Source organism: Podarcis melisellensis (assembly GCF_964234715.1).
Source record: "Podarcis melisellensis genome assembly, chromosome: 13".
Taxonomy (NCBI): domain Eukaryota; kingdom Metazoa; phylum Chordata; class Lepidosauria; order Squamata; family Lacertidae; genus Podarcis; species Podarcis melisellensis.
The window spans coordinates 1,582,742-1,609,978 of NC_138545.1; the positions used below are offsets into that span (position 1 = coordinate 1,582,742).

General features: G+C 51.8%; 2 protein-coding genes across 6 annotated transcripts; both read left to right on the forward strand.

Moving 5' to 3' along the window:
• Positions 1 to 254: 254 nt before the first annotated feature.
• On the forward strand, positions 255 to 19,240 carry CHRNE (cholinergic receptor nicotinic epsilon subunit). Of its 4 annotated transcripts, none has more exons than XM_081886866.1 (12): positions 255 to 757; positions 4,378 to 4,517; positions 8,588 to 8,632; positions 8,931 to 9,040; positions 10,025 to 10,180; positions 11,310 to 11,413; positions 11,596 to 11,796; positions 13,015 to 13,129; positions 13,589 to 13,703; positions 14,528 to 14,741; positions 16,626 to 16,756; positions 18,798 to 19,240. In XM_081886866.1, exons 2-12 carry the CDS (start codon positions 4,491 to 4,493, stop codon positions 18,954 to 18,956), a joined length of 1,377 nt encoding a protein of 458 aa, XP_081742992.1. In that variant the 5' UTR covers positions 255 to 757; positions 4,378 to 4,490; the 3' UTR covers positions 18,957 to 19,240. The 4 variants fall into 4 exon arrangements, with proteins under 4 accessions (XP_081742992.1, XP_081742993.1, XP_081742991.1 ...); XM_081886867.1 differs by lacking the exon at positions 255 to 757 and adding an exon at positions 3,279 to 3,384; XM_081886864.1 differs by lacking the exon at positions 255 to 757 and adding an exon at positions 3,417 to 3,647.
• A 1,124-nt stretch (positions 19,241 to 20,364) lies between these two features.
• GP1BA (glycoprotein Ib platelet subunit alpha) lies at positions 20,365 to 25,796 on the forward strand. 2 transcript variants are annotated; one of them, XM_081886194.1, is made up of 2 exons: positions 20,365 to 20,445; positions 22,677 to 23,877. In XM_081886194.1, the coding sequence occupies exon 2, from the start codon at positions 22,679 to 22,681 to the stop codon at positions 23,723 to 23,725; it is 1,047 nt and encodes a 348-aa protein (XP_081742320.1). In that variant the 5' UTR covers positions 20,365 to 20,445; positions 22,677 to 22,678; the 3' UTR covers positions 23,726 to 23,877. The 2 variants fall into 2 exon arrangements, 1 of the variants encoding a protein (XP_081742320.1); XR_014162531.1 differs by lacking the exon at positions 22,677 to 23,877 and adding an exon at positions 25,637 to 25,796 and having other exon boundaries at positions 20,381 to 20,445.
• Positions 25,797 to 27,237: the final 1,441 nt, after the last annotated feature.

The window sequence follows — 27,237 nt, forward strand, 5'->3', positions numbered from 1 at the left end:
TCACGCGCATGCGCGGAAGTGGCAAAACACAACCCGCACACGCATAGTGGCGCAGTTGCATGTTACGTTCTACTCAGGATGCAAACGGGGCTCTGGAACGGATCCCATTCGCATCCAGAGCTACCACTGTATACAGAATTGTATAGTGTTCTCTTCCATAGAGTCTGAATACATTGCAGCCACAGAAGCGTGCAGAGAGTTGGCCTGGCTAGATCAACTAACCAAGAACTTTGGGTTGGTGAGAAAGGATCCAAGATGGACTTGTGGAACTGTCTTACTGCCATGCCAAAGAGATGACTGCAGACACCCTGGCGAAGCCCCTACCAAAGGAGAATTTCCAGAACCTTCGTGTCAAGCTGGGACTCTGGGTGGCTGAATAAAAATTGTGTATATAAGTGTATGTTGTATTGTATGTGGGATGTATCATCAGTGATGCAGCCCAACACAACATTTCTTCTTGCCCAGAGGGGACACCCAGGGGAATGGGGCTCCAGCCAGGAGGACTTCCTGACACACCTGGTCTGGAGGCTCCTCCCCCTGGGCGTGACCAGGTAGAGGGGCGTGGCCCTGGCAGATCCTGCAAAACGCATCCTCCTCTTTCTTTGCTCTCTTGCCAGCAGCCCATGGCTCATCCTCACAGAGTCTGGAAGCCACAAGGGAGAACGTCTTAGGTTTAGCTCAGACTTCTTTTCTCTGCAGATTTAACTGGAACCACAAGACAAAGCCTGCCTTTCAGATTTACTGCTGTGATCTGAATGTAAGTAAACTTTACTCTTGCTTTTGAACAAAACTGTTGTGTTGTTATTATTACTTTGAGGAGGGAATTAAAGGGGGAAATTTGCCAGCGACAAGCCAGATGGACAAGCCAGACTGCATTGCTCAACTTAAATGATTCCAAGGAATCCATCAACTTGCTTCCAGCAAAAGTGCAAGGAAATGTGCTCTGCTCCTTGCTCACTTGCGTGAGTGAGGAGGGATAAAATTTAATCCATATATCTTCTTCTGCTTTCCTCAGCATTCCCACATTTCTACCCCTTTGGCTGATTTTTTATTAGGATTTCTCATGAGATCTTCAAAATCAACATCATCATCATTTATTATTATTTATACCCCGCCCATCTGGCTGGGTTTCCCCAGCCACTCTGGGCAGATTCCGACAAAATATAAAAAATCAGACATTAAAAACGTCCCTAAACAGGGCTGCCTTCAGATGTCTTCTAAAAGTCAAATAGTTGTTTATTTCCTTGACATCTGAAGGGAGGGCGTTCCACAGGGCCACCACCGAGAAGGCCCTCTGCCTGGTTCCCTGTAACTTGGCTTTTTGCAGGGAGGGAACTGCCAGAAGGCCCTTGGAGCTGGGATGGTTTAAAAGGCTGAGGGGAAATGGCCAGTAGCGTTTACGTGGGCGGTAGCCTTGAAACTGGCCTCTCTGTGTTCCCGGGGTTGGGCTAGATGAGCCTTGGGGGTCCCTTCCAATGCTACAATTCCCTGATTCTATGGGGCCTCTGGGGAGATGGGCTTCAGCCTCAGAAGCAACTGCAACTCAGACCCAGCCGCCTTCACCCTTCATATCCGGGGCTAAGAATGGGCGATTTATTATTAGATCCCGGAAGAGGCTTCACATTTTATCTATGAGGACCAGACGGATCTGTGTGCAAGGAGGAGACCAGGGGTGGGGGGGAGGCGTCCCTTGGAAGGGAGCCCGGACTCCTGGGTCCTCTGAGAGGGGAGGGGAATCGGGTGGCTCAAAGTGGAGGGGGGAAGCAAGGCTTCCTGGGTCCTCTGGAGGTTAACAGCGGCCTCGCACTGTTGGCCCAATGAGCTCAATATTGGCTACTCTGACCTCCAGCCTCTCTCCAGGTTTTCAGGGATAGGTTGGCGGCACCAGGGTTCGAACCCACAACCTTCTGCATGCCAAGCAGATGATCTGCCACAGAACTACGGCCTTCTCCAAATTGGGGGGGGGGGGAATAGGGTTAGTCAGGACCCCTGGGATCATCAGGAAAAGAACTCTGCAATGGAATAAATGGGTGAGGAGGGTCGCCTGGGAGCCAGGACAAGAGTGCCTCTGAGAATATGCAGAGTGTTCTTCCCTGACTGCCTGGGATTATGGAACAGGGCTGCCAGCTGGGTTTCATAGAATCCTAGAGCTGCGAAGTTGCAAGGGACTCCCAGGGGTCATCCAGACCAACCCCTGACAGTGCAGGAACCACAGGCCTCCCTTAGCCTGAGCAGGTGTTGCAGAAATTTATGTATAGGTTGGGGGGGTTGCCCCTCCAGCAGATATCATGCACATGCAGCCCACAACCACTTTTGTGACTTGTCCCTACAAAACACTTCATCACAGTTTCTTCCTGCCTATTCAAAGGGCCTTTGCTGCAGGATATCAAATGTAAGAATTCACTGATAAATGTACCTATGTACTGGCTCACTGGGAAAACTTCAGAAATTCATATCCTATAGCTACTCAGCAGCCCCTCTGCCTGAGTGATAATCCCTGGCCTCCTGATACCCGAGTGCCAGACAAGGAGCCATTCCAGAAATAACAAACCCAGATGAAGACAAAAGGGTGGGATGAACTTGGCTGGGAAACAGGGAAATGTAAATATCTCTTGTTCCACTTGATGGGTGTTTGGTGGAGGGCAAGGGGAACCATGGGGCAGGGTCCAGGATGCTCAGATTCCTGCCACCAGACCTCCCCTTTCATGATGTAACCATGATGTAGTTTGGGGGGGTGTAACATGGGGATTAAAGGTCAAGGGACCCCTGACCGTTAGGTCCAGTCTTGGCCGACTCTGGGGCTGTGGCGCTCATCTTGCTTTATTGGCCGAGGGAGCCGGCGTACAGCTTCTGGGTCATGTGGCCAGCAGGACTCAGGCGCTTCTGGCGAACCAGAGCAGCGCACGGAAACACCGTTTACCTTCCCGCCGGAGCGGTACCTATTTATCTACTTGCACTTTGACGTGCTTTTAACCTGCTAGGTTGGCAGGAGCAGGGACCGAACAACAGGAGCTCACCCTTTCGCGGGGATTTGAACCGCTGACCTTCTGATTAGCAGCTAATAAAAGTTTGGGTTCTCTTTTGTTTGGGGCTTCCACCTTGTTCCACCTTGTGGCAGGTGGGAGTCCTGTGGCGACAGTCTTCAATAAAGACCAAGCCTCCTGGCTGCTGTTTTGCTCTGGGATTCCTGGCTGTGGTCCTTGTTTTTTGTCCAAGGGAGCCCTCAGATTTCTCAGAAAACACAGGTCAGGTGGGATGAGGCTGAATTAGGAAATTCTTTCAGCAGGGGTGAAGGACTGAGGTGCTTCTAACCTCCCAGCACTGCTCCATCGGGGCGGATCTACAAAGCAGCCGGCTCCTTTGACCCTTCTGGAGAAATTGGAGGTATCTGGAGGGCAGAGAGCTCAGCTTTCCAGAGTCCCCTTCTTCCCCTGCCCCAGAGATCTGTCCGGCAGCAGCCATATAATCCACCGACAGGTGCAGGAAGTGAGCGCATCTCTGAAAGCGAACACCCTTCCTTGGGAGCCCAAAGCGACCTCGAAATAACCTCAGGAAAAAAGTCTGTGCTCTGGAGCCTGCCATTGAGGCGAGAGAAGCCATGGGGCGAGGAGTCTGGCTGGGGGCTCTCCTCTGCTGGGGGTCCTTCTGTAAGAAAGGGATGGGGGTTTCATGTGGGGGGGGAGAAGAGGGTCAGGCATAAAGGGGGAGCGGAGGTTTTGCAGGGAGGGGGCAGTTTTGTATCTATTTGAAGCAAGGTGGGGGGAATTTCAGGATTGTCCCATCGGAAGGAACCTCTGAAGGTCATTCAGCCCAACCCCCTGCAAAGCAGGGAGGCCAAATGGTTTTATGGTTAAGTTCTTGCTCTCCTGGCTCAATTGGCTCATATTCTGTTTTCCCTGTTTAGGGAAGCTTTTAATGTTTGATGCATTACGGTATTTTAATATTTTGTTGGAAGCTGCCCAGAGTGGCTTTATACCCTAGTTGTGCAGGATATAAAATTATTATTATTATTATTATTATTATTATTATTATTATTATTATTATGCCTCCACACAATTCCAAATACGAGAGCCCTCTTCAAATATTGTAAGGGCTGCCGCATGGAAGAGGGAGCAAGTTTCTTTTTCTCCTGCTCTGGAGGGCAGGACTCGAACCCGTGGCTTCGAGCTACAAGATTCTTACCAAACACCAGGAAGAACTTTCTGCGAGATGGAAGGTGGCGGACTCTCCTTCCCTGGAGGTTTTTAAGCAGAGGTTGGGCGGCCGCCTGCCATGTATGATCTAGCTGAGATTCCAGCGTTTCAGGGGGTTGGGCTAGATGACCCCTTGGGAGCCCCTTCCCCCTTTACAATTCTACGATCCTGTTCAATCCTCCAGGGCTGCTGGAGGCCAACGAGGATGTCCGCCTCTACAACCACCTTTTCGAAAACTACGACAAAAGGGCCCGCCCGGTGCGCAACGAGGGGGACGTGGTGGAGGTCAGCATCAAGATGACCCTAACCAACCTCATCTCCCTGGTAAGCTGGGCTGCGTGTTCCCCTCCCCAGACCCCCCCCCGAGCCCCCCCCCCCCCGCTTTTAGGGGCTGCCATCCAGAGTCACTCGGATCGCTTTCTTCCCCCTCCCTGAATTTGTCCTGTCCTCTTTTAAAGCCATCCACTTTGATGGTCTGTAGTGATCAGATGGGATTACTCTGAGGAAATATAAAATATGCATCAAGCCATTGTGTCCGTGATGAAAGCATTGCGTTGACTGGGTTTGATTCATTGACAATAATTCCTGATCAAATCCCACATCCCTCTGCATCTCTGATTTCTCTACGCCTGACAGGCACATATCAGCATTCTGAAACACAGGCCAGTTGCCGTTTATGACCTTTGGGGTTTCCTAAAAGCATTCCTCCTTGTTCCCTATTTCATTTACTCTGGACTACTTGTTGTTGTTGAGTCGTTTAGTCGTGTCCGACTCTTTGTGACCCCCTGGACCAGGGCACGCCAGGCACGTCTGTCTTCCACTGCCTCCCGCAGTTTGGTCAGACTCATGCTGGCATCTTCGAGAACACTGTCCCACCATCTCGTCCTCTGTCATCCCCTTCTCCTTGTGTCCTCCATCTTTCCCACCATCAGGGTCCTTTCCAGGGAGTCTTCTCTTCTCATGAGGTGGCCAAAGTCTTGGAGCCTCAGCTTCAGGATCTGTCCTTCCAGTGAGCACTCAGGGCTGATTTCCTTCAGTATGGAGAGGTTTGATCTTCTTGCAGTCCATGGGACTCTCCAGAGTCTCCTCCAGCACCAGAATTCAAAAGCATCCATTCTTTGGCGATCAGCCTTCTTGATGGTCCAGCTCTCACTTCCATACATCACTACTGGGAAAACCAGAGCTTGAACTATACGGACCTTTGTTGGCAAGGTGATGTCTCTGCTTTATAAGATGCTGTCCAGGTTTGCCATCGCCTTTCTCCCAAGGAGCAGGCGTCTTTTAATTTCGTGGCTGCTGTCACCATCTGCAGTGATCATGGAGCCCAAGAAAGTAAAATCTCTCACTGCCTCCATTTTTTCTCCTTCTATTTGCCAGGAGGTGATGGGACCAGTGGCCATGATCTTCGTTTTTTTCATGTTGAGCTTCAGACCATATTTTGCGCTCTCCTCTTTCACCCTCATTAAAAGGTTCTTTAATTCCTCCTCACTTTCTGCCATCAAGGTTGTGTCATCTGCATATCTGAGGTTGTTGATATTTCTTCTGGCGATCTTAATTCCGGCTAGGGATTCATCCAGCCCAGCCTTTCGCATGATGAATTCTGCATATAAGTTAAATAAGCAGGGAGACAAAATACAGCCTTGTCGTACTCCTTTCCCAATTTTGAACCAATCAGTTGTTCCATATCCAGTTCTAACTGTAGCTTCTTGTCCCACGTAGAGATTTCTCAGGAGATAGATGAGGTGATCAGGCACTCCCATTTCTTTAAGAACTTGCCATAGTTTGCCGTGGTCGACACAGTCAAAGGCTTTTGCATAGTCAATGAAGCAGAAGTAGATGTCTTTCTGGAACTCTCTAGCTTTCTCCATAATCCAGCGCATGTTTGCAATTTGGTCTCTGGTTCCTCTGCCTCTTCTAAATCCAGCTTGCACTTCTGGGAGTTCTCGGTCCACATACTGCTTGAGCCTTCCTTGTAGAATTTTAAGCAGAACCTTGCTAGCGTGTGAAATGAGTGCAATTGTGCGGTAGTTGGAGCATTCTTTGGCACTGCCCTTCTTTGGGATTGGGATGTAGACTGATCTTCTCCAATCTTCTGGCCACTGCTGAGTTTTCCAAACTTGCTGGCATATTGAGTGTAGCACCTTGACAGCATCATCTTTTAAAATTTTAAATAGTTCAGCTGGAATACCATCACTTCTACTGGCCTTGTTATTTGCAGTGCTTTCTAAGGCCCACTAGAACTGGACTACTATTCATGCTCAAATAGCTCTTTGTAGTTTTAATCTTTAACTTTGTCCCACATGGGGTTTTTGAAATCTGATTGGTTCTTACGAACCCTGTGTAAAAAGTTCTTTTGTGAATAAAATGACCTGGGCCGGAGGGTGGGGACACATTATTATTGGCCCCCCTCCCAGAGTCTTGCTGGTCAAGCCTTGTGTGTATTCTATTAATCAGAGTCCAACCCTTCCTTTGCTTTGGGAACGCCACAGGGGTCATCCCTGCTCCCTGTGGCAGGGAGTTCCACTGGCGAACGGGGGCAAACTTGATACTCAGGTTTCTGCCAGAAGGCCCCTCTCCCAGTTTATGACATAGTTATGACAAATGTATGTTTTACTAAGGGTGTCATGGGTAAAATGGGGAACTTATATATATATATAAAGGGAGTCATCTTTTGTTCGGGGATTATTTCTGCCTCTTTCATGTGGTAGTTTGAAGTTTTGTTGCAACAATAAAGATCAGGCCTATTGGCTGCTGTTTTGCTCCTGTTTTGCTGGAGTCTTTGTTTGACAATCCAGGTGAGCAGAGGGGTTTTCCTTTAACAACTCTGTGCTATGTGAAGAAATGTTTTATTCCTTTTTTTTTTTAAAAAAAGCATTTTTATTGAGTTTTCTTTAACATAAATCAAACAAACAAAACATATACAGTAAAGGTCTATATTCTTATGCCCACTTATTTTTATTAACACAGTTCCCTCTGTTTTCTATGCATTACAAAATGAAATCGAAAACCTTTACCAATTTTTTTTTAATGGAAAGAGAGAACTGCAGAGTTAGAAGGGGGCCCCAGAGTCATCTAGTCCAACCCCCTGCAGGGCAGGAATTGCAGCTAAGACCCCTGTAATAAATGAAAATCTGCCCTTATTCCCTTATGGGGGACACAAGAGCCCTTAGAGAGTCCTTTGCAGGTTCTCCATCAGTCGGAGGAAAGAACAGAGGCCAAGCAGAGAATATTGAGAAGCAAAGCAGCTAGTCTGATCTTTATTGAACTGTTGCAACAGGGTGCTTCCCTCAAATGCAGGGATGGAGGAGGACCCCGAACAAAGGTGTGCCTGCCCTTATATAGACATTTTAAATTGGCCGCCCTGGAGTCCAAGACCAACCCCAGAAACATCATGCCTCAATTGCAGAAAGGGCGGTCTACAACAGAAATCTGAGTGCGTTGTTTACCTCCTGTCTGGCAGGATGCCTGTTAACACTCACTTGATTGGATACCCTGGGGAGCCTGGCCAGTTTTTTGTAATGCTTGGACTACTGCAATGTGCTCTACGTGGGGCTACCTTTGAAGGTGACCTGGAAACTACAACTAATCCAGAACACGGCAGCTAGACTGGGGACTGGGAGCGGCCGCCGAGAGCACATAGCACTGGTCCTGAGAGATCTGCATTGGCTCCCAGTACGTTTCCGAGCACAATTCAAAGTGTTGGTGCTGACCTTGAAAGCCCTAAACAGCCTCAGTCCTGTATACCTGAAGGAGCGTCTCCACCCCCATCGTTCTGCCCGGACACTGAGGTCCAAAGCCAAGGGCCTTCTGGCAGTTCCCTCCCTGCAAAAAGCCAAGTTACAGGGAACCAGGCAGAGCGCCTTCTCAGTGATGGCGCCCGCCCTGTGGAACACCCTCCCACCAGATGTCAAAGAGAACAACAACTACCAGACTTTTAGAAGACATCTGAAGGCAGCCCTGTTTAGGGAAGCTTTTGGTGTTTGATGTATTGCAGTATTTTAATATTTTTTGGGAAGCCGCCCAGAGTGGCTGGGGAAGCCCAGCCAGATGGGTGGGGTATAAATAATAAATTATTATTATTAATAATAATGATATATACTCAGTTCCTGAGCCAGGTCACAGGCCCACCTTATTCCTACACAGACATATCCTTAAGACAGGATTTGGGAAGGAAAAGACAATGGGGAGGCTTTTCCATTTTCCTTGACCTTGCAGAGAAATCATTTGGTCAGTTTGGGGGTCAAAAAGGTATCTGGGCTGTTTTCCTGTGCTGCTCCAGACATGTGGCCCACACATCTATGTATGCGCTTGGTTGGTACATTAATGAACATTTATATTACATTATATAGAACCTTAAATGTTTTATTTCACCCCACCCCCTTTTCTCTCCTCAGAACGAGAAGGAAGAGACCCTGACCACCAACGTCTGGATTACACAGGTAAGTCTCAGGCTGCTTCTCCCCCCTGGACGGCAGGGGCATTGGGGGCTTCCGGTCCCCAGAGAAGCCATGGGGTGGGGAGCAGATTCCGGCTCGACATCAGGAAGAACTTTCTGGCAGTAAGAGCCGCTGGGATGGACCCTGGAAGCCTCTCCCTCCTTGGAGGTTTTTAAGCAGAGGTTGGAGGGCCCACCTGCCACGGAGGCTTCATCTGAGATTCCTACATCGCAGGGGGTTGGAAGGATGACCTTCGGGGACCCTCTTTTGACCCTCCAGCTCTGTGCTTCTATCATCTCAGCAATGGGTCGATTACCGGCTGGAATACAAGAGCGAGGACTATGGCGGCATCCCGGCGCTTCAGGTCCCCGCGGACAAGGTATGGCTTCCAGACATCGTCCTGGAAAACAAGTGAGTCTTTTTTAAAAAAATGTATTTATATTAAAGATTTTCTTAGTTTACAAAAGTATGTGCAATGTCTCTCTCTCTCCCGCCCCCCCCCCCCAGTAACATTTTTTACAGATCAGCTTCATTTGTTGAGACATTCAGGGAAAGGGGTGGGGATCAGGTGGCGATGATTCTATTATACTTAATATATGTGGGGTTTTGTTTCAGCGTTGCTTGTGCAGGTTCTGTGCTATTCACTTGGGTTCCTTAGAAAAACTAACCAATAAACTGAAACTGGTAAAAGGTAAAGGGACCCCTGACCATTAGGTCCAGTCGTGGCCGACTCTGGAGTTGCGGCGCTCATCTCGCTTTACTGGCCGAGGGAGCCGGTGTACAGCTTCCGGGTCATGTGGCCAGCAGGACTAAGCCGCTTCTGGCGAACCAGAGCAGCGCACGGAAACACGTTTACCTTCCCACCAGAGCAGTACCTATTTTTCTACTTGCACTGGTGTGCTTTCAAACCGCTAGGTTGGCAGGAGCAGGGACCGAGCAACAGGAGCTCACCCCATCACGGGGATTCGAACCACCGACCTTCCGATCGGCAAGTCCTAGGCTCTGTGGTTTAACTCATAGTGCCACCCATGTCCCAAACTGAAACTGACACGGGGGCAAATAGAAGAAGAAGCCTTCACCCTGGTATGGCTCCCCTTTATCAGACACACAGCCCTGCAAGACAACGACAAAAATCCACCAACGGCAAATCAGTATGGCTAGCCTGATCCAAAATACAAACACCCCCCCCCACTCACACATGAAAACAAAGACCACCACAGCCAAGCACAAACAAGTGAGTCTTTGGGGGGGGGCTGCATTCTCAGGGTGTGTGTGTGTGTGTGTGCCTGAGAGCCTCGTCTGCTTGCATGGAAAAGGAGACCTGGGTCTTCCTCGTCTTCCTCGCCTTCCTCCCCCCTGCTGCCCCCTTCCTTCTCTCTCTCTGCCCCCCTCCAGCATCGACGGAAATTTCGAGGTGGCTTACTTCTGCAACGTCCTGATCTACCCCGGGGGGTCCATCTTCTGGCTGCCGCCGGCCATCTTCCGCAGCACCTGTGCCATCGAAGTCACCTTCTTCCCCTTCGACTGGCAGAACTGCTCCCTCGTCTTCCGGTGAGAGCCTGGGGTGGGGAGCCCATGGTGAGGGGTTCGAAACACACGCTTGGACCTGCGCCCAGGAAACGCTGCCAAGGACTCCAGGTCAGGGGCTGGAGAAAGGGCAGCTGGGACCTGCATCACCCGAAGATGGATTTAGCTGCGATTCCTGCATTGTGCGGGGCTGGGCTGGATGACCTTTGAGAGTCCCTGTGGCGTGTGAAATACAGAGCAGTCAAATACAACACATTCCTAGAGTGGACATTAAAAGAGGGTGTCTGGACCAGTCAGTCGGAACTTTCTGTGTCCTCCTGGGCTGGGACAAACTTCCTCTACATGTGACCGGAGGTGGGCGTGTGACCTCACCTGTGCAGGTAACGAAAAACCCAGAGGAGACAGCCATCTCTCTATTGTTGTTGTTTAGTCGTGTCCGCCTCTTTGTGACCCCCTGGACCAGAGCACGCCAGGCCCTCCTGTCTTCCACTGCCTCCCGCAGTTTGGTCAAACTCATGCTGGTAGCTTCAAGAACACTGTCCCACCATCTCGTCCTCCGTCGTCCCCTTCTCCTTGTGCCCTCCATCTTCCCCAACATCAGGGTCTTTTCCAGGGAGTCTTCTCTTCTCATGAGGTGGCCAAAGTATTGGAGCCTCAGCTTCAGGATCTGTCCTTCCAGTGAGCACTCAGGGCTGATTTCCTTCCGAATGGAGAGGTTGGATCTTCTTGCAGTCCATGGGACTCTCCAGAGTCTCCTCCAGCACCAGAATTCAAAAGCATCCATTCTTCGGCGATCAGCCTTCTTGATGGTCCAGCTCTCACTTCCATACATCACTACTGGGAAAACCAGAGCTTGAACTATACGGACCTTTGTTGGCAAGGTGGTGTCTCTGCTTGTAACAAACACTATGGGCAATATGGACAGATGCAAAATATATAGATTATGAAATAATATACGGTTGAAAATGTTGACAATTAGGACCAGGGGAGGGGATGGGGAAAGTCCTGAGATTCAGAGCAATCTCTCCATAGTCCTGGGTTTGGTTACAAACTTATATTTGTAAAATCAAATAAAAACAATTTCCAAATAAGAATACAGTAAGCTCATGGAAGACGCCACGAAAGCACAGCTTTGCCCTTGATCTCTCGCCAGGTCCCAATCGTACAACGCCAGGGAAGTGGTGCTTACATTTGGGGGCGACGACCAGACCGGGGATCCCGTGGAGCAGATTGTGATTGACCCAGAGGCTTTCACAGGTAGGGGGCCGGCGTCAGCCTTGGAAGGGGGTGGGGGGAACCTTGGAGGGGCAGCGAGTCCAGACCTGAAGACCCCCACCCTGCTTTCCGTCCTGGAGAGACGCTGGAGGCATCGCTTGCCCCCCAACCCACCCTCTGCTTCTCTCAGCCCCACTGCCATGCCCCCTTCTGTCTCCCCCCAGAGAACGGGGAGTGGGCCATTCAGCACCGTCCGGCCCGCAAGGTCCTGGCCCCCGTCTCTGGGGTGGAGGCCCCCGGCTTCTCGGAGATGCACTACTACCTCATCATCCAGCGCAAACCCCTCTTCTACATCATCAACATCATTATCCCCTGCGTCCTCATCTCCTCCCTGGTGGTCCTGGTCTACTTCCTGCCTGCCGAATGTGAGTCGCCCCCCCTGGGGAGGGAAGGGGGGCAGGGCGAGGGAGGAGAGAGTTGGGAAGGGACCCCCAAAGGCCGTCCAGCCCAGCCCCCTGAAATACAGGAATCGCAGCTGAAGATTGCCTTTCTCCAGACTCCGCTTAAGGAAGCAGTCCCAACGGCTCCTTTCCTCAGAACCTTCTTCCAAATGTTTAGTTGGAATCTCTTTCCCGGCAACTTGAAGCCATGGGTTCGAGTCCTGCCCTCCGGAGCAGCAGAAAACGAGCTTGCTCCATCCTTAATAATACAGTGGTACCTCGGGTTACAGACGCTTCAGGTTACAGACTCCACTAACCCAGAAATATTACCTCGGGTTAATAACTTTGCTTCAGGATGAGAACAGAAATTGTGCTCTGGCGGCACGGCAGCAGCAGGAGGCCCCATTAGCTAAAGTGGTGCTTCAGGTTATGAACAGACCTCTGGAACGAATTAAGTACTTAACCCGAGGTACCACTGTAATAATAATAATAATAATAATAATAATAATAATAATAATAATAATTTATTTATATCCCGCCCTTCCCAGCCGAAGCCAGGCTCAGAGCGGCTAACAACAGTAAAAATAACACTGTTTACATAAAATCACAATCAGTTAATTGAAATACATTCTAAAATCAATTCGTTCTAAAATCAATTCAAAATCAAATTAATGGCAACCATTGGGCTGTGCCCTGGCCAAAGGCCTGGTGGAACAGCTCTGTCTTGCAGGCCCTGTGGAAAGATGTCAAGTCCCGCAGGGCCCTAGTCTCTTGGGACAGAGCGTTCCACCAGATCGGGGCCACGGCCGAAAAGGCTCTGGCTGTGGTTGAGGCCAGCCTAACCTCCCTGTGGCCCGAGACCTCCATGGAGCAGACCTTGAGATATTTGAAGATGGCTGTCATCTCTCCTCTCAGTCTCCTCTTCTCCAGGCTAAACATAGCCAGGTCCTTCAACCGTTCCTCATCAGGCTTGGTTTCCAGACACCTTGATCATCTCAGTCACACCTCCCAGCTGGTAATATCCCCCTTAAATTGTGGCGCTCCCAAAATTGGACACAGGACTCCCAGCGGAGTCTCCCCAAGGCAGAACAGAGCAGGACTTTTCCTTCTCTTGATCGGAACACAAAACTTCTGCTGACGCAGCCTAGAATCGCATTCGCCTTTTTTGCTGCTTCCTCACGCCGCTTGCTTCTTCCCGGGCAGCTGGAGGCCAGAAAATCACCGTCAGCATCTCTGTCCTGCTGGCCCAGACTGTCTTTTTGTTCCTCATCGCCCAGAAGGTTCCGGAGACCTCGCTCAGCGTCCCCCTGATCGGAAAGTGAGTCGTCCCCCCCCCGGCCGGCGGAGCCAGGACTCCTGGGTTCTGGGGAGAGTGTTTGCCCATATGTGGGGAGCAGGATGGGAATTTGTGTCATGGAGAGGCTGCATAGACCTAGTGGGGTGGATTATGGAGGGGAGGGGGCTCAGGATGTCCTGGAAGCCCCACAACACAGACCCACACTCTGGGAAGGGCCGCAGCTCTGCTTTGCAAGCAGAAAGCCCCCGATTCCTCCATGTGGACTAGGAACTTGCATTGCTTTTAGGGGAAGGGATCAGTAGGAGAGCCTCCCTGCCTTGCATGCCGAAGGCGTGAGATTCGAACCCCACCCCACACCTCCAGCTGGGGCTGGAGGGAGAAAGACCCTTTGCCTAAAACCCTGGGCGGTTGCTGATGCTGCCGGCCCGTGTCGACAACACTGACCTTAAATCAAGTTTCCTGTGTCCTTCTGCTGGGCAGGTACCTGCTTTTTGTGATGGTGGTGGCCACCCTGATTGTCACAAACTGCGTCATTGTCCTCAACGTCTCCCTGCGCAGCCCGAGCACCCACACCATGTCACAGCGGCTGAAACACGTGAGGATGGGGGGGCGGGGGGGGCTTCTGCCATTTGCCCAAGGAGGCCGGTGAAGCCAGCCCCACTCAGATCAGGGGCAATCCTGCACAAACCAAGCCCATGCAAGGGCATTTATAAAGCTTTATTTGGGGGGGGGGTCCTGCCAAAAAGTCCCCAATTGGGAAGGGCTCGGGATTTCTCAACTGGACCCCCTGCAGGCTCTGGTCCCCAACTTCCGTCTCTGGGGTTGGGGACTCTGGAGTCATTCCCAGACCAGCTGTTGTAATTTGAACCCAGGACATTAGAGGAAACATGAAAACTATTTGGCTTTCCGAAAAGCAGCCTGCTTCTTCGACAAACCGAGCTCAGTGTCGTTCAGTCACGAAAATGATAGTTGGTTTGAATTCCTCGCAGCCCAAAACATGATGATGATGATGATGATGATGATGATGATGATGATGATGATTTATTATTTATACCCCAACCATCTGGCTGGGTCTCCCCAGCCACCCTGGGCGGCTTCCAACAAAGTATTATGTTGTATTATTTTACTGTTGGTAGCCGCTCTGAGCCCAGCTTCGGCTGGGGAGGGCGGGATATAAATAAAATATTATTATTATTATTATTATTATTATTATTATTATTATTAAAATACAGTGGTCTCTTAAACATTAAGTTTCCCTAAACAGGGCCGCCTTCACCTCGCTGGAAAAAAAATGGCAAGAATTAAGCCTCCCCCCCCCCAAAAAAAAATTACAGGATGGTTGAAGTTGAGTTTGGAACCGACTGGTCCAAACAGGTCCTAAGAGAACGCCCCCCCGTCTCCTGTCTCCCCCCATCCCAGGTCTTCTTGGAGCTCCTTCCACACTACCTGGGCTCCAGCTTGGAGCCGGCGGAAGAAGACCCCTGGGACGCCCCCCGCCCTCGACGGCGCAGCTCCTTCGGGGTGATCCTGAAGGCGGAGGAGTATATCTTGAAGAAGCCGCGAAGCGAGATCCTCTTTGAGCGCCAGGGACAGCGCCACGGGCTCCAGAGAGTGCCAGGCTACAGCACGGCTTGTGAGTTCCCCGGGGGGGGGGAATCTGGGGGTCACGGGTGGGCAGGAAGGGGGCAAAGGGCTACTGGTGGAGACGCCCCAGCTCTCCTAGAATCACACAATCAGCAGGGACCCTCATGGGTCATCTAGTCCAACCCCCCCAGGGATCTCGGCTAAAGCATCCTCGACAGGTGGCCCCCCCAGATTCTGTTTAAAATTCTCCAAGGAAGGAGAGAGAGTCCCAGGAAATCTGTTTCTCTGTTGAATGGCTCTCACTGTCAGAAAGTTAGTTTAGTTGGAATCATTAGAAGCCCTGGGTTCAAGTCCTCCCCTTCATTTATTCCCCCCCCAATATTTTTTTATTATTTTCTTTGCACAGTCATTCTTACATTACATTAATCAACATATAAACCTTTTTTCCTCTGCCAGCTTGCAGCTGCCCTCCTTCCTTCAGCTGGTATCCCTTTATCAAACCCACTCGCGTATTTTAACTTTTTACATCTTATCTACATTGTAGGGATAACGTCAGTCCTGCCGGTGTCTTTGAATTTTCACAGTTATCCTTTAAGTATACAATAAATTTACTCCAATTGCCCTGGAATTTCGGATCCCGAATCCTGCTGGTCAGTTTGGCTAACTCCGCACAATCCATCATTTCCACCTGCCACTCCACAATAGCAGGTGTTTCGTGTGATTTCCAGTTTGGGGCCAACAAAGAACTCGCAACAGCTGTGGTGTAGAAAAAAAGTCTTTGGTCTGATTTTTTTAAATCTCCTTTTCCATCAAGCCAAGCCAAAAATCTTCTGGGCTTGCTCTCTCTTCAATGGAGCGGCCCTTCCGATATTTAAAGATGGCTCCCGTATCTTCTCTCGGTCTCCCCTTCTCCAGGCTAAACATCCCTCAAGCGGATCCAGGCCCTCTTCTGCCCACCTTCCAGCTTGTCTATTTTTTCCTTTTCAAATTTATTTATTTGGTTTCCCAAATTAAAATTTTACAGCCACGTATCCAACGCGAATCATAAAAACCAAGAAATCTCCTGGACTTCCAGCCTCCCCTTTGTGGGTCCTATTATTATTATTATTATTTTGTATAATTCTTATTAAAGAATTAAACAAAACATATTATCCAAAAACATGTCATCCTTAATTCCCCCCCCCCATTTTCCTCCCTTGCCCCACCCTCCCAAACAACCCCCCCCCCCTTCCCACAGTCTTTGGTTTCTTTTTGTATACTGTTCTCTGCATGTTACAAAAACATATAAATCCTTAAATTGTTTAACTGATTATTGTCGATAAAAAGTTTGTATTTATTCAAAACCTGCCAAGGAGTCCAGTTCACTTTGTTGCATCTTCAAATACTTTGCAAAGGATTCCCTTTCCTCTTTAAAGTCACAGTTATCCTTGTCTTGTGGCTTGTGTGTCAATTTTGCCAGCTCTGCAGTCCATCAATTTTTCTTACCATGATTCTTTAGTTGGAATTTCTTCAGTCTTCCATCCTTGTGCTATTAGGACTTTCACGGCCGTTGTCGCAGACATGAAGATGTTTTTTCAGTTTTTCTGGCAGGTCTTTCCCTACAATCCCTAACAGAAATGCTTCCCGTTTTTTAACAAGTGGAACATTTTCTTCAATTCATTATATATCATTTCCCAATTTTTTAAAAATTGCATTACAATCCCACCACATATGATAAAATGTCCTGTTATTAATCCTTTCTTCCCGCATCTTTGATGGTAACCCAAATTCCATTGTGTCCAGAATTCAGCCTTGTAGTTTAAGGTTGTCAACCTGGTGTGCAACATCTTTCTTTGGCGAAGGAGGAGTTGTGAGATGTGCATGAGTGTGCAAAGTTGTGCGTCACCAAGTTTGGCAAGCTCTTAAGGTATATTCCTCTCCCCCCCCCCCGCAGACGGCCTGGACGTGGGGGGGACCAGCACCCTCTACAAGAACCTCGCTAGCCTAGCCCCCGAAATCAAGGAGTGTGTGGATGCCTGCAACTTCATTGCTGAGAGCACCAGGGAACAGAGCTCCGACAGTGCGGTGAGCCCCCGTCTTTCCACCAACCCCCCCGCCCAACGGACATTGTTGGAAGAGGACCTGGGAGAGACCAGGGTTCGAATCCCGCCACTTGCTTGGCCAGGGAGGACCTTGGCCCAGTCGCTGCATCCTGAACTCACTTTCCTTGCAGGGTTGTCGTGAGAATAGCAGGGGGAGTTGGGGTAACCCTATGCAAAGTGCTTTTTTCCTTCTAAAAAATATATTTGGGGTTGGGGGGGAACTCCCATCTCTTGCGGGGGCTCAATTAGTGCCAGTGCCTTCCATCAAGAGTTTGGGTGTAATCTTCGACACCTCCCTTTCCATGGAGGCGCAGATTGCAGCTATAACAAAGGCGGCATTTTTTCATCTCCGCCAAGCTAAGCAGTTGGCTCCTTACCTTTCTCGCCCTGACCTGGCCACTGTGATCCACGCGACAGTCACCTCCAGACTGGATTATTGTAACTCGCTCTACGTGGGGCTGCCCTTGAAGCTGTCCCAGAAACTCCAGCGGGTGCAGAATTACACGGCGAGACTCCTCACGGGGTCTCTGCCATGGGAGCATATTCACCCAGTGCTTTTCCAGCTGCATTAGCTCCCGGTGGAGTACAGGGTCAGGTTTAAGTTACTGGTTTTGACCTTTAAAGCCCTTTGCGGCCTAGGACCCTCGTACCTACGGGACCGCCTCTCCTGGTATGTCCCACGGAGGACCTTACGGTCTTCAAACAAAAACATCTTGGAGGTCCCAGGCCACAGGGAGGTTAGGCTGGCCTCAACCAGAGCCAGGGCCTTTTCAGTACTGGCCCCGATCTGGTGGAACGCTCCATCACAAGAGACCAGGGCCCTGCGGGACTTGACATCTTTTTGCAGGGCCTGCAAGACAGAGCTGTTCCACCAGGCCTTTGGCCAGGGCACAGTCTGACCCCCTCTCTCCTTCTGTAATCTTCATAGAACTCTAACCCAAAGGTTGCCATTAATTTGATTTTGAATTGATTTTAGAATGAATTGATTTTAGAATGCTGTGTTACTTTTATTGTTGTTAGCTGCTCTGAGCCCAGCTTTGGCTGGGGAGGGCGGGATATAAATATAAATATAAATGATATAAATATAAATATAAATATATGTTTAGGGGTATTCTCATTTTTACTCAAGAAAAATCACCATTTCATAGTGCAAATTGGGAAGAATAAATACAGTAAATGGACAAAAGTGCAAAGATTCGCAAAACGTTTAGGGGTTCACGATCCCCCCAGAAAAAAAGCCACTACCTATTTGCCACCCTTGAGCTCAAGGAGCAAAATAAAAAGGGCACACAAATGTATTAAATAAAGTAAACTCCTCTCAGTCTCAGCCAGGATTGTATTCCAGCATCTTCTGGGTGGCAAAATCTAGAACTGTAGAGGCGGAAGGGACCCTGAAGATCATCCAGCCCACCCCCCTGCATGGCAGGAATAAACAGCTATCCCATCGGGGGATCGAACCTAAAACTTTGGCATAATCAGTACCGCGCTCTAACTGACGGAGCTATCCAGGCTGCGTTTGTGGCCTGGTGCCTATTAGGGGATTGGTAAAGGTAAAGGGTAAAGGAACCCCTAACCATTAGGTCCAGTCGTGGCCGACTCTGAGGTTGCGGCGCTCATCTCGCTTTATTGGTCAAGGGAGCCGGCGTACAGCTTCTGGGTCATGTGGCCAGCAGGACTAAACCGCTTCTGGCAAACCAGAGCAGTGCACGGAAATGCCGTTTACCTTCCCGCCAGAGTGGTACCTATTTATCTACTTGCACTGGTGTGCTTTCGAACTGCTAGGTTGGCAGGAGCAGGGACTGAGCAACGGGAGCTCACCCCATCATTGTGGGGATTCGAACCGCCGACCTTCGGATCAGCAAGTCCTAGGCTCTGTGGTTTAACCCACAGCGCCACCCGCGTCCCTATTAGGGGATTGGAGGCCCCCCCAAATGTCTCTCCTGCCCTCCCCCCCCCCACCTTCAGGGCCTGCCCCCCTCCACAGGCAGCCCTCTGACCCCCGCCCTGCTTCTCTCTCCCTGCAGGAGATGGAAAACTGGGTGCTGATCGGGAAGGTGATTGACAAGATGTGCTTCTGGGCGGCCATGGCTCTCTTCACCATCGGCACCCTCGCCATCTTCGCCATGGGGCAACTCAACGCTGCGCCAAGCAACCCCTTCCCGGGAGAGGAGCTCCAGGAGTAGGAGCACTGCGCATGAATCAGCCCCGGAGTGTGTGTGGCACAGGGAGCTCCTCTCTGTGGTTTCGGTGGGACCTCTGGGGTCTCCGAGCTGCTTGACCTGAATTTTGTGTCCTGCACCCCAACAAGCAGGTCTGAACAGGGTTTTTTTTTCTGAGGTTCTCGGAAGGTCTGCCCTCACCAAACCCGGATGGAGACATGATAAGCTGTCTCTGCAAAGCAGACCCGGTTGTGTGCGATTGCAAAGTCTGCGCATGTTTGCAGAGGCCCGATAAAAGATAATGTGACCAGTGTTGTGCTACTTTGAAACATACACACACACAGCCTTTCTGTGCTGGCCTCTGCAACGTTCTGGCAAATGCCTCGTGTGTCCTGTCTTTCCATCTACGGCCACCTCTGGATAGAATCCTAGAATTGGAAGGGGCCCCCCCGGGGTCATCCAGCCCAACCCTGTGCAACGCAGGAATCGCACCTCAAGCACCATTGACAGGTGTCCATCCAGCGTCTCTTCAAAAACCTCCAAGGTCATCTGTTTCAATGTCAAACAGCTCTTGCAATCAGAAAGCCCTTCCTTGTGTTTCATAGTAATCTCCTTTCTTGTTATTTGAAGCCATGGGTTCGAGTCCTGCCCTCCAGAGCAGCAGAAAACAAGCTTGTTCCCTCTTCTATTTCCTCCCAGTCTCCTCTTTCACAGGCTAAACATCCCCAGATCCTTCAACCGTTCCTCATCAGGCTTAGTTTCCACACCCTTCATCCTCTTGGTCTTTATCCTCTGCACACCTTCCAGCATGTGAGTATCCTACTTAAATTGGGGCCCCCAGAACTGGACACAGGATTCTAGAAGCCCGTGTCTTTTCTTCTTTGCAGTGGAATAATTTTGAACCCTGGTTCATGAGTGAGTCGGGAGTGGGGCTGCCGCTGCCTCATTCATTTATCACTTTATTCATTTCACAAAACCTATATACGCCACTTGATTGTAATATAAGAAAAGGAGACTCGGAGAGGTTTGCAAAAAGAGGTAAAACGAGGAAATCGAGAGAGAAATTCACGGCAGCGCTATAAAAGGTACAAAAGATGAAAGTGCTGAAACACTTTTACACTCGCCTCCGTTTTCTAAGCGACTGGGGGCAGGCTCGTCTGAAAATGCAGGGAAGGCGCCTTCTGGATCTCAAGAGGCAGGGAGTTCCGCAGGGCAGCCGCTGCCACACGAAGCCCCAGTTGACGGGAGCCCTTTTGGAGGCGAGGCGACCAGAGGAGGAGCCCTTATCTGGTGCTGGCAGACTTGGGTTCAGTTCCTCTCCTAGGAAACTCCCAGTCTTATCTTTTGCTTGGGGAGGGCGCTGGAAGGGGAGGCGGGCGGTGGGGGCTCAGGAAACCACAGAGGGTCTTCCGCTGCTCAGGGCGCAGGAGATTGGGTTCGAGTCAGGGCACCAGAGAGCAAGCGAGCGAGCGAGCAAGGCGTTGAGTGTGCCCAGGAGAAGCAGAGGAGGAAGGTAAGATTGCGGAGGGGAGGGAGTTCTGCTGGAAGACCCCACGGTCTGCTCTTGCCAACCCGGCTGGAAAAGCAGTGGGCAAGCTTTTGGGTGCAACAGAATTCCTTGTCAGGCTGGAACGAGAAGGGGAAACCATGTTCTTAGCTGTGGCGAGAAAGCTTGTGGTTCGCTCCCTGGAGAATGGGGTGCTTGTTCTGCAGTCAGGATTGATTGATTGATTGATTACCCAGCTTTCATCCTAAGGTCCCAGGACGCATCAAAACACAATATAATTAAAAACGCCTTTAAGTAACTGAACCACCACAGAAATAAGGCGGGTCGTAAAAAATAGCCCCCGAGTGTCAAAAGAAGTCAAGCCAGAGAATGAGAGTCTTCGGCAAAGCGCCGCTCCTTAGGCAGGGAGTTCCACAGGTCAGGGTCGCCACAGAGAAGGCAGGCCCCCTCCCCCTGGGGTGTCACCCCCCACCAAGGCTCCAAAGATAGAGGGAATCCCGAGGGGCCCCCTCTGCTCCCTCAGCACCTGAGAGGGTCTGGAGGGAGTGAGGGGGGGCTTTCAGGTGTTGGGGGGGTTGAATATTTCAGGGCTTGGAACCTCAGTGTGAGCACCTTGAACGGGGCCCGGAAAGGAAACGGGCGACCAGCGCGGCTGTTTTGAAACAGAGGTGATGGAAGGTGATTGTGGCCCTGGAAAGGCACCCAAGGCTCATCTAGTCCAACCCCCTTTGATGCAGGAACTTGAACTGAAGCATCCAGGACAGATGGGCCCCCAATTGTCAGGGATGATGGGAGTTGTAGTCTGGCAAGAGCGGGAGGAGGGGGGCACAATTTCCCCACCGCTCCTGGGGCAGAAGAAATTCATTAAGTCCAGCTTCGTCTCTCCTCGCCAGAAGAGGAGTCTCGCTTCCCCCCTTCAGGGATTCCCCTTATTCCGGCTGTTGGGTGTCCAGCGTCCCGGGGCTTCCCACTGGAATTAAGAGGTAAGCCCAGGGGCCTGAAGACGCCCCCCCCCGCCGCCCCAGGAGACCAGCCTGTGTTTCTGGGTCCCCCCAGAGGCACCTCAAAGCCATTTCCCTCGGGGTTTCTGCTTGGAAGGTCACAATCCAGCCGAGCTGTCATTTGGGGCGCATCTGGACATTTGAGGTTTCCTCCAGTTTGGAGAGCAGCATCAGCCCAAAGGAAAGTGTTTGCGTGAGAGAGAGAGAGAGAGAGAGAGAGAGAGAGAGAGAGCGACAAGAAATCCACCCTAACTCGGAATCGCTTGCAGAAATGTTTGGTTGCATAGAGGGGGCTAGACTAGATGTCCCTTGAGGGTCCCTTCAAATTCCGTGGTGTGGTGGAATATAGTTCCCTCCATTGCCTGTTGGAAAACCTCTGAGACAGGATGCATTTGCTCGGGGGCTCACAGGACCCCTGCTCCCCCTTCTCTGACGTCAGAGGCCCTTCTCCCTGGCCTGCCCCTCGGGACCCCCGGCAGGGCAAGTCCTGGGTGCAGGCTGGGGGGCGGGGGACTCGGCAGTGATGCCGCTGCAGCTGCTTGCAGGAAGCCCCAGAGACACCCCCCCCCATAAAAAAAGGTCAGGGAGGAGCGCACGCCTCTCTCAGCATGCAGAAGGAAAGCTGGCTTGGCTTCCCAAGGAGAGGGAACAGTATTCTGCACGTGCTCAGAGACAACCTTGTTCTTTGCTCGAGGCGATGCGCTCAAGCTCAGCACACGCGCCCTCTGCGCCCTTTCCCCCTGACATCCCAGACGGGCCTGAACAGGGTTCCCACCTCATCCTCAGGATCCTGGGTGCGCGCCATCCTAACGCAGAGGTGCGGCGTCACCTGCACATGGCTGCGCGTAGTGTGCGCGATGTCACAGGCACCATGTGCAGCAGGCATGTACCTGGGGCATCGCAGGTCCGGGTTGCAGCGGCCAGCGGTGGCAGCTCCTCTCCCGCCCCCCCTGCAGCCAGCGAGACCCCCCCTCCTTGGGGAGGGACTCGGGGACCCTTCTGCCTCGGTGTCCGAGCCCCCCACGGAAAGGGGGTCTCGCTGGCTGGCTGCGGGGGGGGGGGTGGAGCTGAACTGTTTCTCTTGGAGGCAGGACCACCGCCGCCTGCCAGCTTGGCCCACTGACTTTGGGGGTGCCCGGCCCCCCCCCCAATTATATTATTCTGGGTGCCCAAGCCCCCCTGGAGTTGGCTCCTCTGTGACTGACTGCCTGCCTTCCTCTCCCCCCGCCTCCCCAGAGATGCTGCCTTGCGCCCTGCGCGCCCTTCTGGCGACCCTGGTGGCCGCGGCCGGAGCCCCCCCGGAGGCCGCGCCGCCCTGCGAGTCCGAGATGAACAAGATCAAGGACCTGCTGCAGGTGAGCTGCGTGGGGCGGGGGCTGAGCAGCGTCCCCGCCGGGCTGCCCACGGACACGGGCATCTTGCTGCTGGGCTCCAACCGCCTGAGCCGCGTCTCGCTGGCCTCCTTCCAGCACCTGAGCGCGCTGGTGGAGCTCGACCTCTCCAACAACAGCCTGAGCGCCCTGGAGAGCGGCGGCGGCGCCTCGCTGCCCGGCCTCCAGCAGCTCGACCTGTCGCACAACGGCCTGCAGAGCCTGCCTGCCTGGCAGGGGATGCCCGCGCTCAAGCGCCTGGCCCTGGCGCACAACGCGCTCTCGCGGCTGCCGGCGGGGGGATTCCGCGCCCTGCGCGCCCTGGAGGATCTGGAGCTGCAGGGCAACGGGATCCGGGATCTGCCCGAGGGAGCCTTCGCGGGGCTGCAGAAGCTGAGGGACCTGGACCTGGCCGACAACCTGCTGGAGGAGCTGCCCGGGGGGCTGCTGGCCGGGCTGGGCAGCCTGGAGATCCTGCGCCTGGAGAGGAACCGGCTGCAGAGGGTGCCCGACGGCTTCTTCCCCGAGGAGAACTACTTCGCCTACCTGTACCTGGCGGGGAACCCCTGGCTGTGCGACTGCGCGCTGCTCTACCTGCGCGACTACATCCTGGAGTACGAGACCAGCGTGTATACTCGCGTGCAAGGCCCCGGGAGGGAGATCACCGAGAACAAGCCCGAGAGCGTGGAGTGCCAGGCGCCCGCGCCCGAGAAGGGGCGCCCCGTCATGCACTTCCAGGCGCACTGCGAGGCGCCCGAGGGAGACAGCGACGGGGGCCAAGGGAAAGGGGGCGCCGCCCCCCCTGAGCCCCACGACACTGTCCACACGACACTGGTCTCCAGCACTGCAGCGCCGGCCACGAGTGTCCGCACCCCACCCTCCACCGACGACCACGCGTGTATTTGTCTATGCTAATCTTATACCTGAGTCTTGCCCTGCCATGTCTGCTTATGCTAATCTTGAACCAAGGACTTGTCTGGACATCTTTGCCAAGGCTAACCCCTCCCCTTTGGTGACATGTCAGTGATGCTGTACAAACTGTATTCTGGGATATGGTGGGAAAGTTTTAAAAGTCTTTGTCACCCCATCCTCAGGGTCCAAATTTGCTCTTTGAACCTACTGCGCAATAAACTTTGATCTACAGCTATTTGCTCCGTTTGGCTGGACTCCTTCCTTTATACCTCAGGGACCTGCGGGCTCTGCCCCACCAGCTTGGGGACTGAGCAGCCTCACACCCAGATTTTTCCATAACATGATGGAAGAATTGTAGCCCTGGAAAGGCACCCGAGGGTCATCTAGTCCAACCCGCTGAGATGGAGGAACTTGAACTAAAGCATCCCTGACAGATGGGCCCCCAATGGTCAGGGATGATGGGAGTTGTAGTCTAGCAAGAGCGGAAGGAGGGGGGTACTATTTTCCCACCCCTCCTGGGGCAGAAGAGATTCGTTAAATCCAGATTTGTCTCTCCTCGCCAGAAGAGGAGGCTCGCTTCCCCCTTAGTCCCAGTGCAGGGAGTCCCCTTACTTACTCCAGTCTTGGGTTTCAAGCATCCTGGGGCTTCCCACTGGAATTAAGAGGTAAGCCCAGGAGCCTGAAGACCCCCCCGACTCCCCAGGAGACCAGCCTGTGTTTCTGGGTCCCCCCCAGAGGCACCTCAAAGCCATTTCCCTCTGGGTTTCTGCTTGGAAGGTCACAATCCAGCCAAGCTGAATTTGGGGCGCATCTGGACATTTGAGGTCTCCTCCAGTTTGGTGAGCAGCATCAGCCCAAAGGAAAGTGTTTGAGTGCGTGAGAGAGAGATCAAACCACCCTAACTCGGAATCGCTTGCAAACTGGTATTTGACATCCTCCTTCATTTAAAAATAAAAATAGATTATCTCATGTGAATGTATGGAATGAACTGCAGCCGCAGGATTTGAAAGATGATTGTAGCCAGGGGCAGCCCCTTACAGGAGCAGAGGTGTTTAGAAAATAATCCCATGTCACACACCAATTAAATACGAACCTGCAAGGAAACTAACAGAATATGAAAAGATGGCAATAAGAGATAGCATGACAACTAAAGGGATCAATTCCACTTTCATACAAATGTCCAGAACAATTGTGGAAGGAAGTTTGTCAAAGAGGTGTCTCCGATTACAGCTCAGGCAATCCAAATAACCCCAGCTTTAGCCTTACTTAATTGATATACTTCAGAACTGTTCTGTTTGCGGACATTCCCACCACATATGTTCGTATGTACCTATAAACTGACATCCTCTCCCAACATAACAGGACATCATCGGGCTTCATATCTGATAAGCGCCTCAGTGTTAAAACATCCACACGGACTACCAGCGAGTCCCACTCCCAAGGAGAACAGATTAGTCTCTGTGGATGTTGAGTTGGCCTGTGTGATGGCCTGGGAATCGGATTCGGAGGCTGAACCTGAGGGATCCCAGCCTGCACAGGATTCCCCGCCTCCAGAACCAGCTGAGCCGGGGCTGGGACTTGAGCCTGAAGGGTCCTCACCTGTGCTGGATCCTCGGGTACAGGCATCAGCTGAATCCGCTCTGGCTCCAGAGGTGATGGAGGACCCATTGCCTGCAGGTGCTCCACTCTCAGCCCCGTCAGAGGAAGCTGAGGTTGCCTCTGGGTCCGGTAACCCTCCAGCCTCTCCTGAGCTGCAGAGGCTCAGGGCAGAGAGGCGGAGGGAACTGGGTTCCCGCAGAAGTGCTCGCCTCCAGGCCAGGAGAGGCGAGTCACCAGAGGATTGGGGCCCAAGTTGCGGGAGCAACATTGTTGGTTGCTAGTTTCTGCCGGAACCCTGTCCTGCTCTTCTGCCAGAGTTCCTGACCCCACCCGACTCCCCACCTTGGACCCAGCTACAGCTTTGACGGACAGCCTCCATACTGCACCATCAACCTCGGACTGGACTCAGACCTCGCCTCTCGGTTAGCCCCCGGGACCAGCACAGCCTGTAGGAAACTGGGAGGTGGGAATGCGAAGAACCTCACAAACGCCACAACCAGCCCAGGCCCAGCCACTGGGATGGCTGTGTACATTGCAATGCTTTTTAGGATGTGTTCTGTAGACCGAGGCCAAAACTGTCTCTCCCAACCTGGCTCCTGCCCCTCTCCTCATAGAATTGGGTCCCCATGAGTCATCTAGATCAACCCCCTGCAAGGCAGGAATCTCCTTGTTCAGTCTGTTCCTTGTGACCGGTCCCAATCCTCTTTTGTTCACATTGAACACCAGCTGGAGGCTCCTCCCTTCAGACGACGCTCTGGTCTCCGGCTCCTCTTAGAATTGCGGAATCATAGAATCCTAGAATCATAGAGTTGGAAGAGACCACAAGGGCCACCGAGTCCAACCCCCTGCCAAGCAGGAAACCCCATCAGAGCACTCCTGACATCTGGTTGTCAAGCCTCTGCTTAAAGACCTCCAAAGAAGGAGACTCCACCACACTCCTTGGCAGCAATTTCCACTGTCAAACAGCTCTTACTGTCAGGAAGTTCTTCCTAATGTTTAGGTAGAATCTTCTTTCTTGTAGTTTGGATCCATTGCTCCGGGTCCGCTTCTCTGGAGCAGCAGAAAACAACCTTTCTCCCTCCCTCCTCTCTGTGACATCCTTTTCTATATTTGAACATGGCTATCATATCACCCCTTAACCTCCTCTTCTCCAGGCTAAACATGCCCAGCTCCCTTAGCCATTCCTCATAAGGCATCGTTTCCAGGCCTTTGACCATTTTGGTTGCCCTCCTCTGGACACGTTCCAGTTTGTCAGTGTCCTTCTTGAACTGTGGTGCCCAGAACTGGACACAGTACTCCAGGTGAGGTCTGACCAGAGCAGAATACAGTGGCACTATTACTTCCCTTGATCTAGATGCTATACTCCTATTGATGCAGCCCAGAATTGCATTGGCTTTTTTAGCTGCCGCGTCACACTGTTGGCTCATGTCAAGTTTGTGGTCAACCCAGACTCCTAGATCCTTTTCACATGTACTGCTCTCAAGCCAGGTGTCACCCATCTTGTATTTGTGCCTCTCATTTTCTTTGCCCAAGTGCAATACTTTACATTTCTCCCTGTTAAAATTCATCTTGTTTGTTTTGGCCCAGTTCTCTAATCTGTCAAGGTCGTTTTGAAGTGTGATCCTGTCCTCTGGGGTGTTAGCCACCCCTCCCAGTTTGGTGTCATCTGCAAATTTGATCAGGATGCCCTTGAGTCCATCATCCAAGTCGTTGATAAAGATGTTGAATAAGACCGGGCCCAAGACAGAACCCTGTGGCACCCCACTAGTCACTCTTCTCCAGGATGAAGAGGAACCATTGATGAGCACCCTTTGGCTTCGGTCAGTCAGCCAGTTACAAATCCACTGAGTGGTAGCATAGTCAAGACCGCATTTTACCAGCTTCTTTACAAGAATATCATGGGGCACCTTGTCAAA

Bases quoted from the DNA above. Each gene is read 5' to 3' on its own strand.
- CHRNE (XM_081886864.1), top strand. From the start codon at position 3,599: ATGGGGCGAGGAGTCTGGCTGGGGGCTCTCCTCTGCTGGGGGTCCTTC. The intron at 3,648-4,377 runs GTAAGAAAGGGA...TCAATCCTCCAG, and splicing joins CCTCTGCTGGGGGTCCTTCT to GGCTGCTGGAGGCCAACGAG. The intron at 4,518-8,587 runs GTAAGCTGGGCT...TTCTCTCCTCAG, and splicing joins TAACCAACCTCATCTCCCTG to AACGAGAAGGAAGAGACCCT.
- GP1BA (XM_081886194.1), top strand. From the start codon at position 22,679: ATGCTGCCTTGCGCCCTGCGCGCCCTTCTGGCGACCCTGGTGGCCGCG.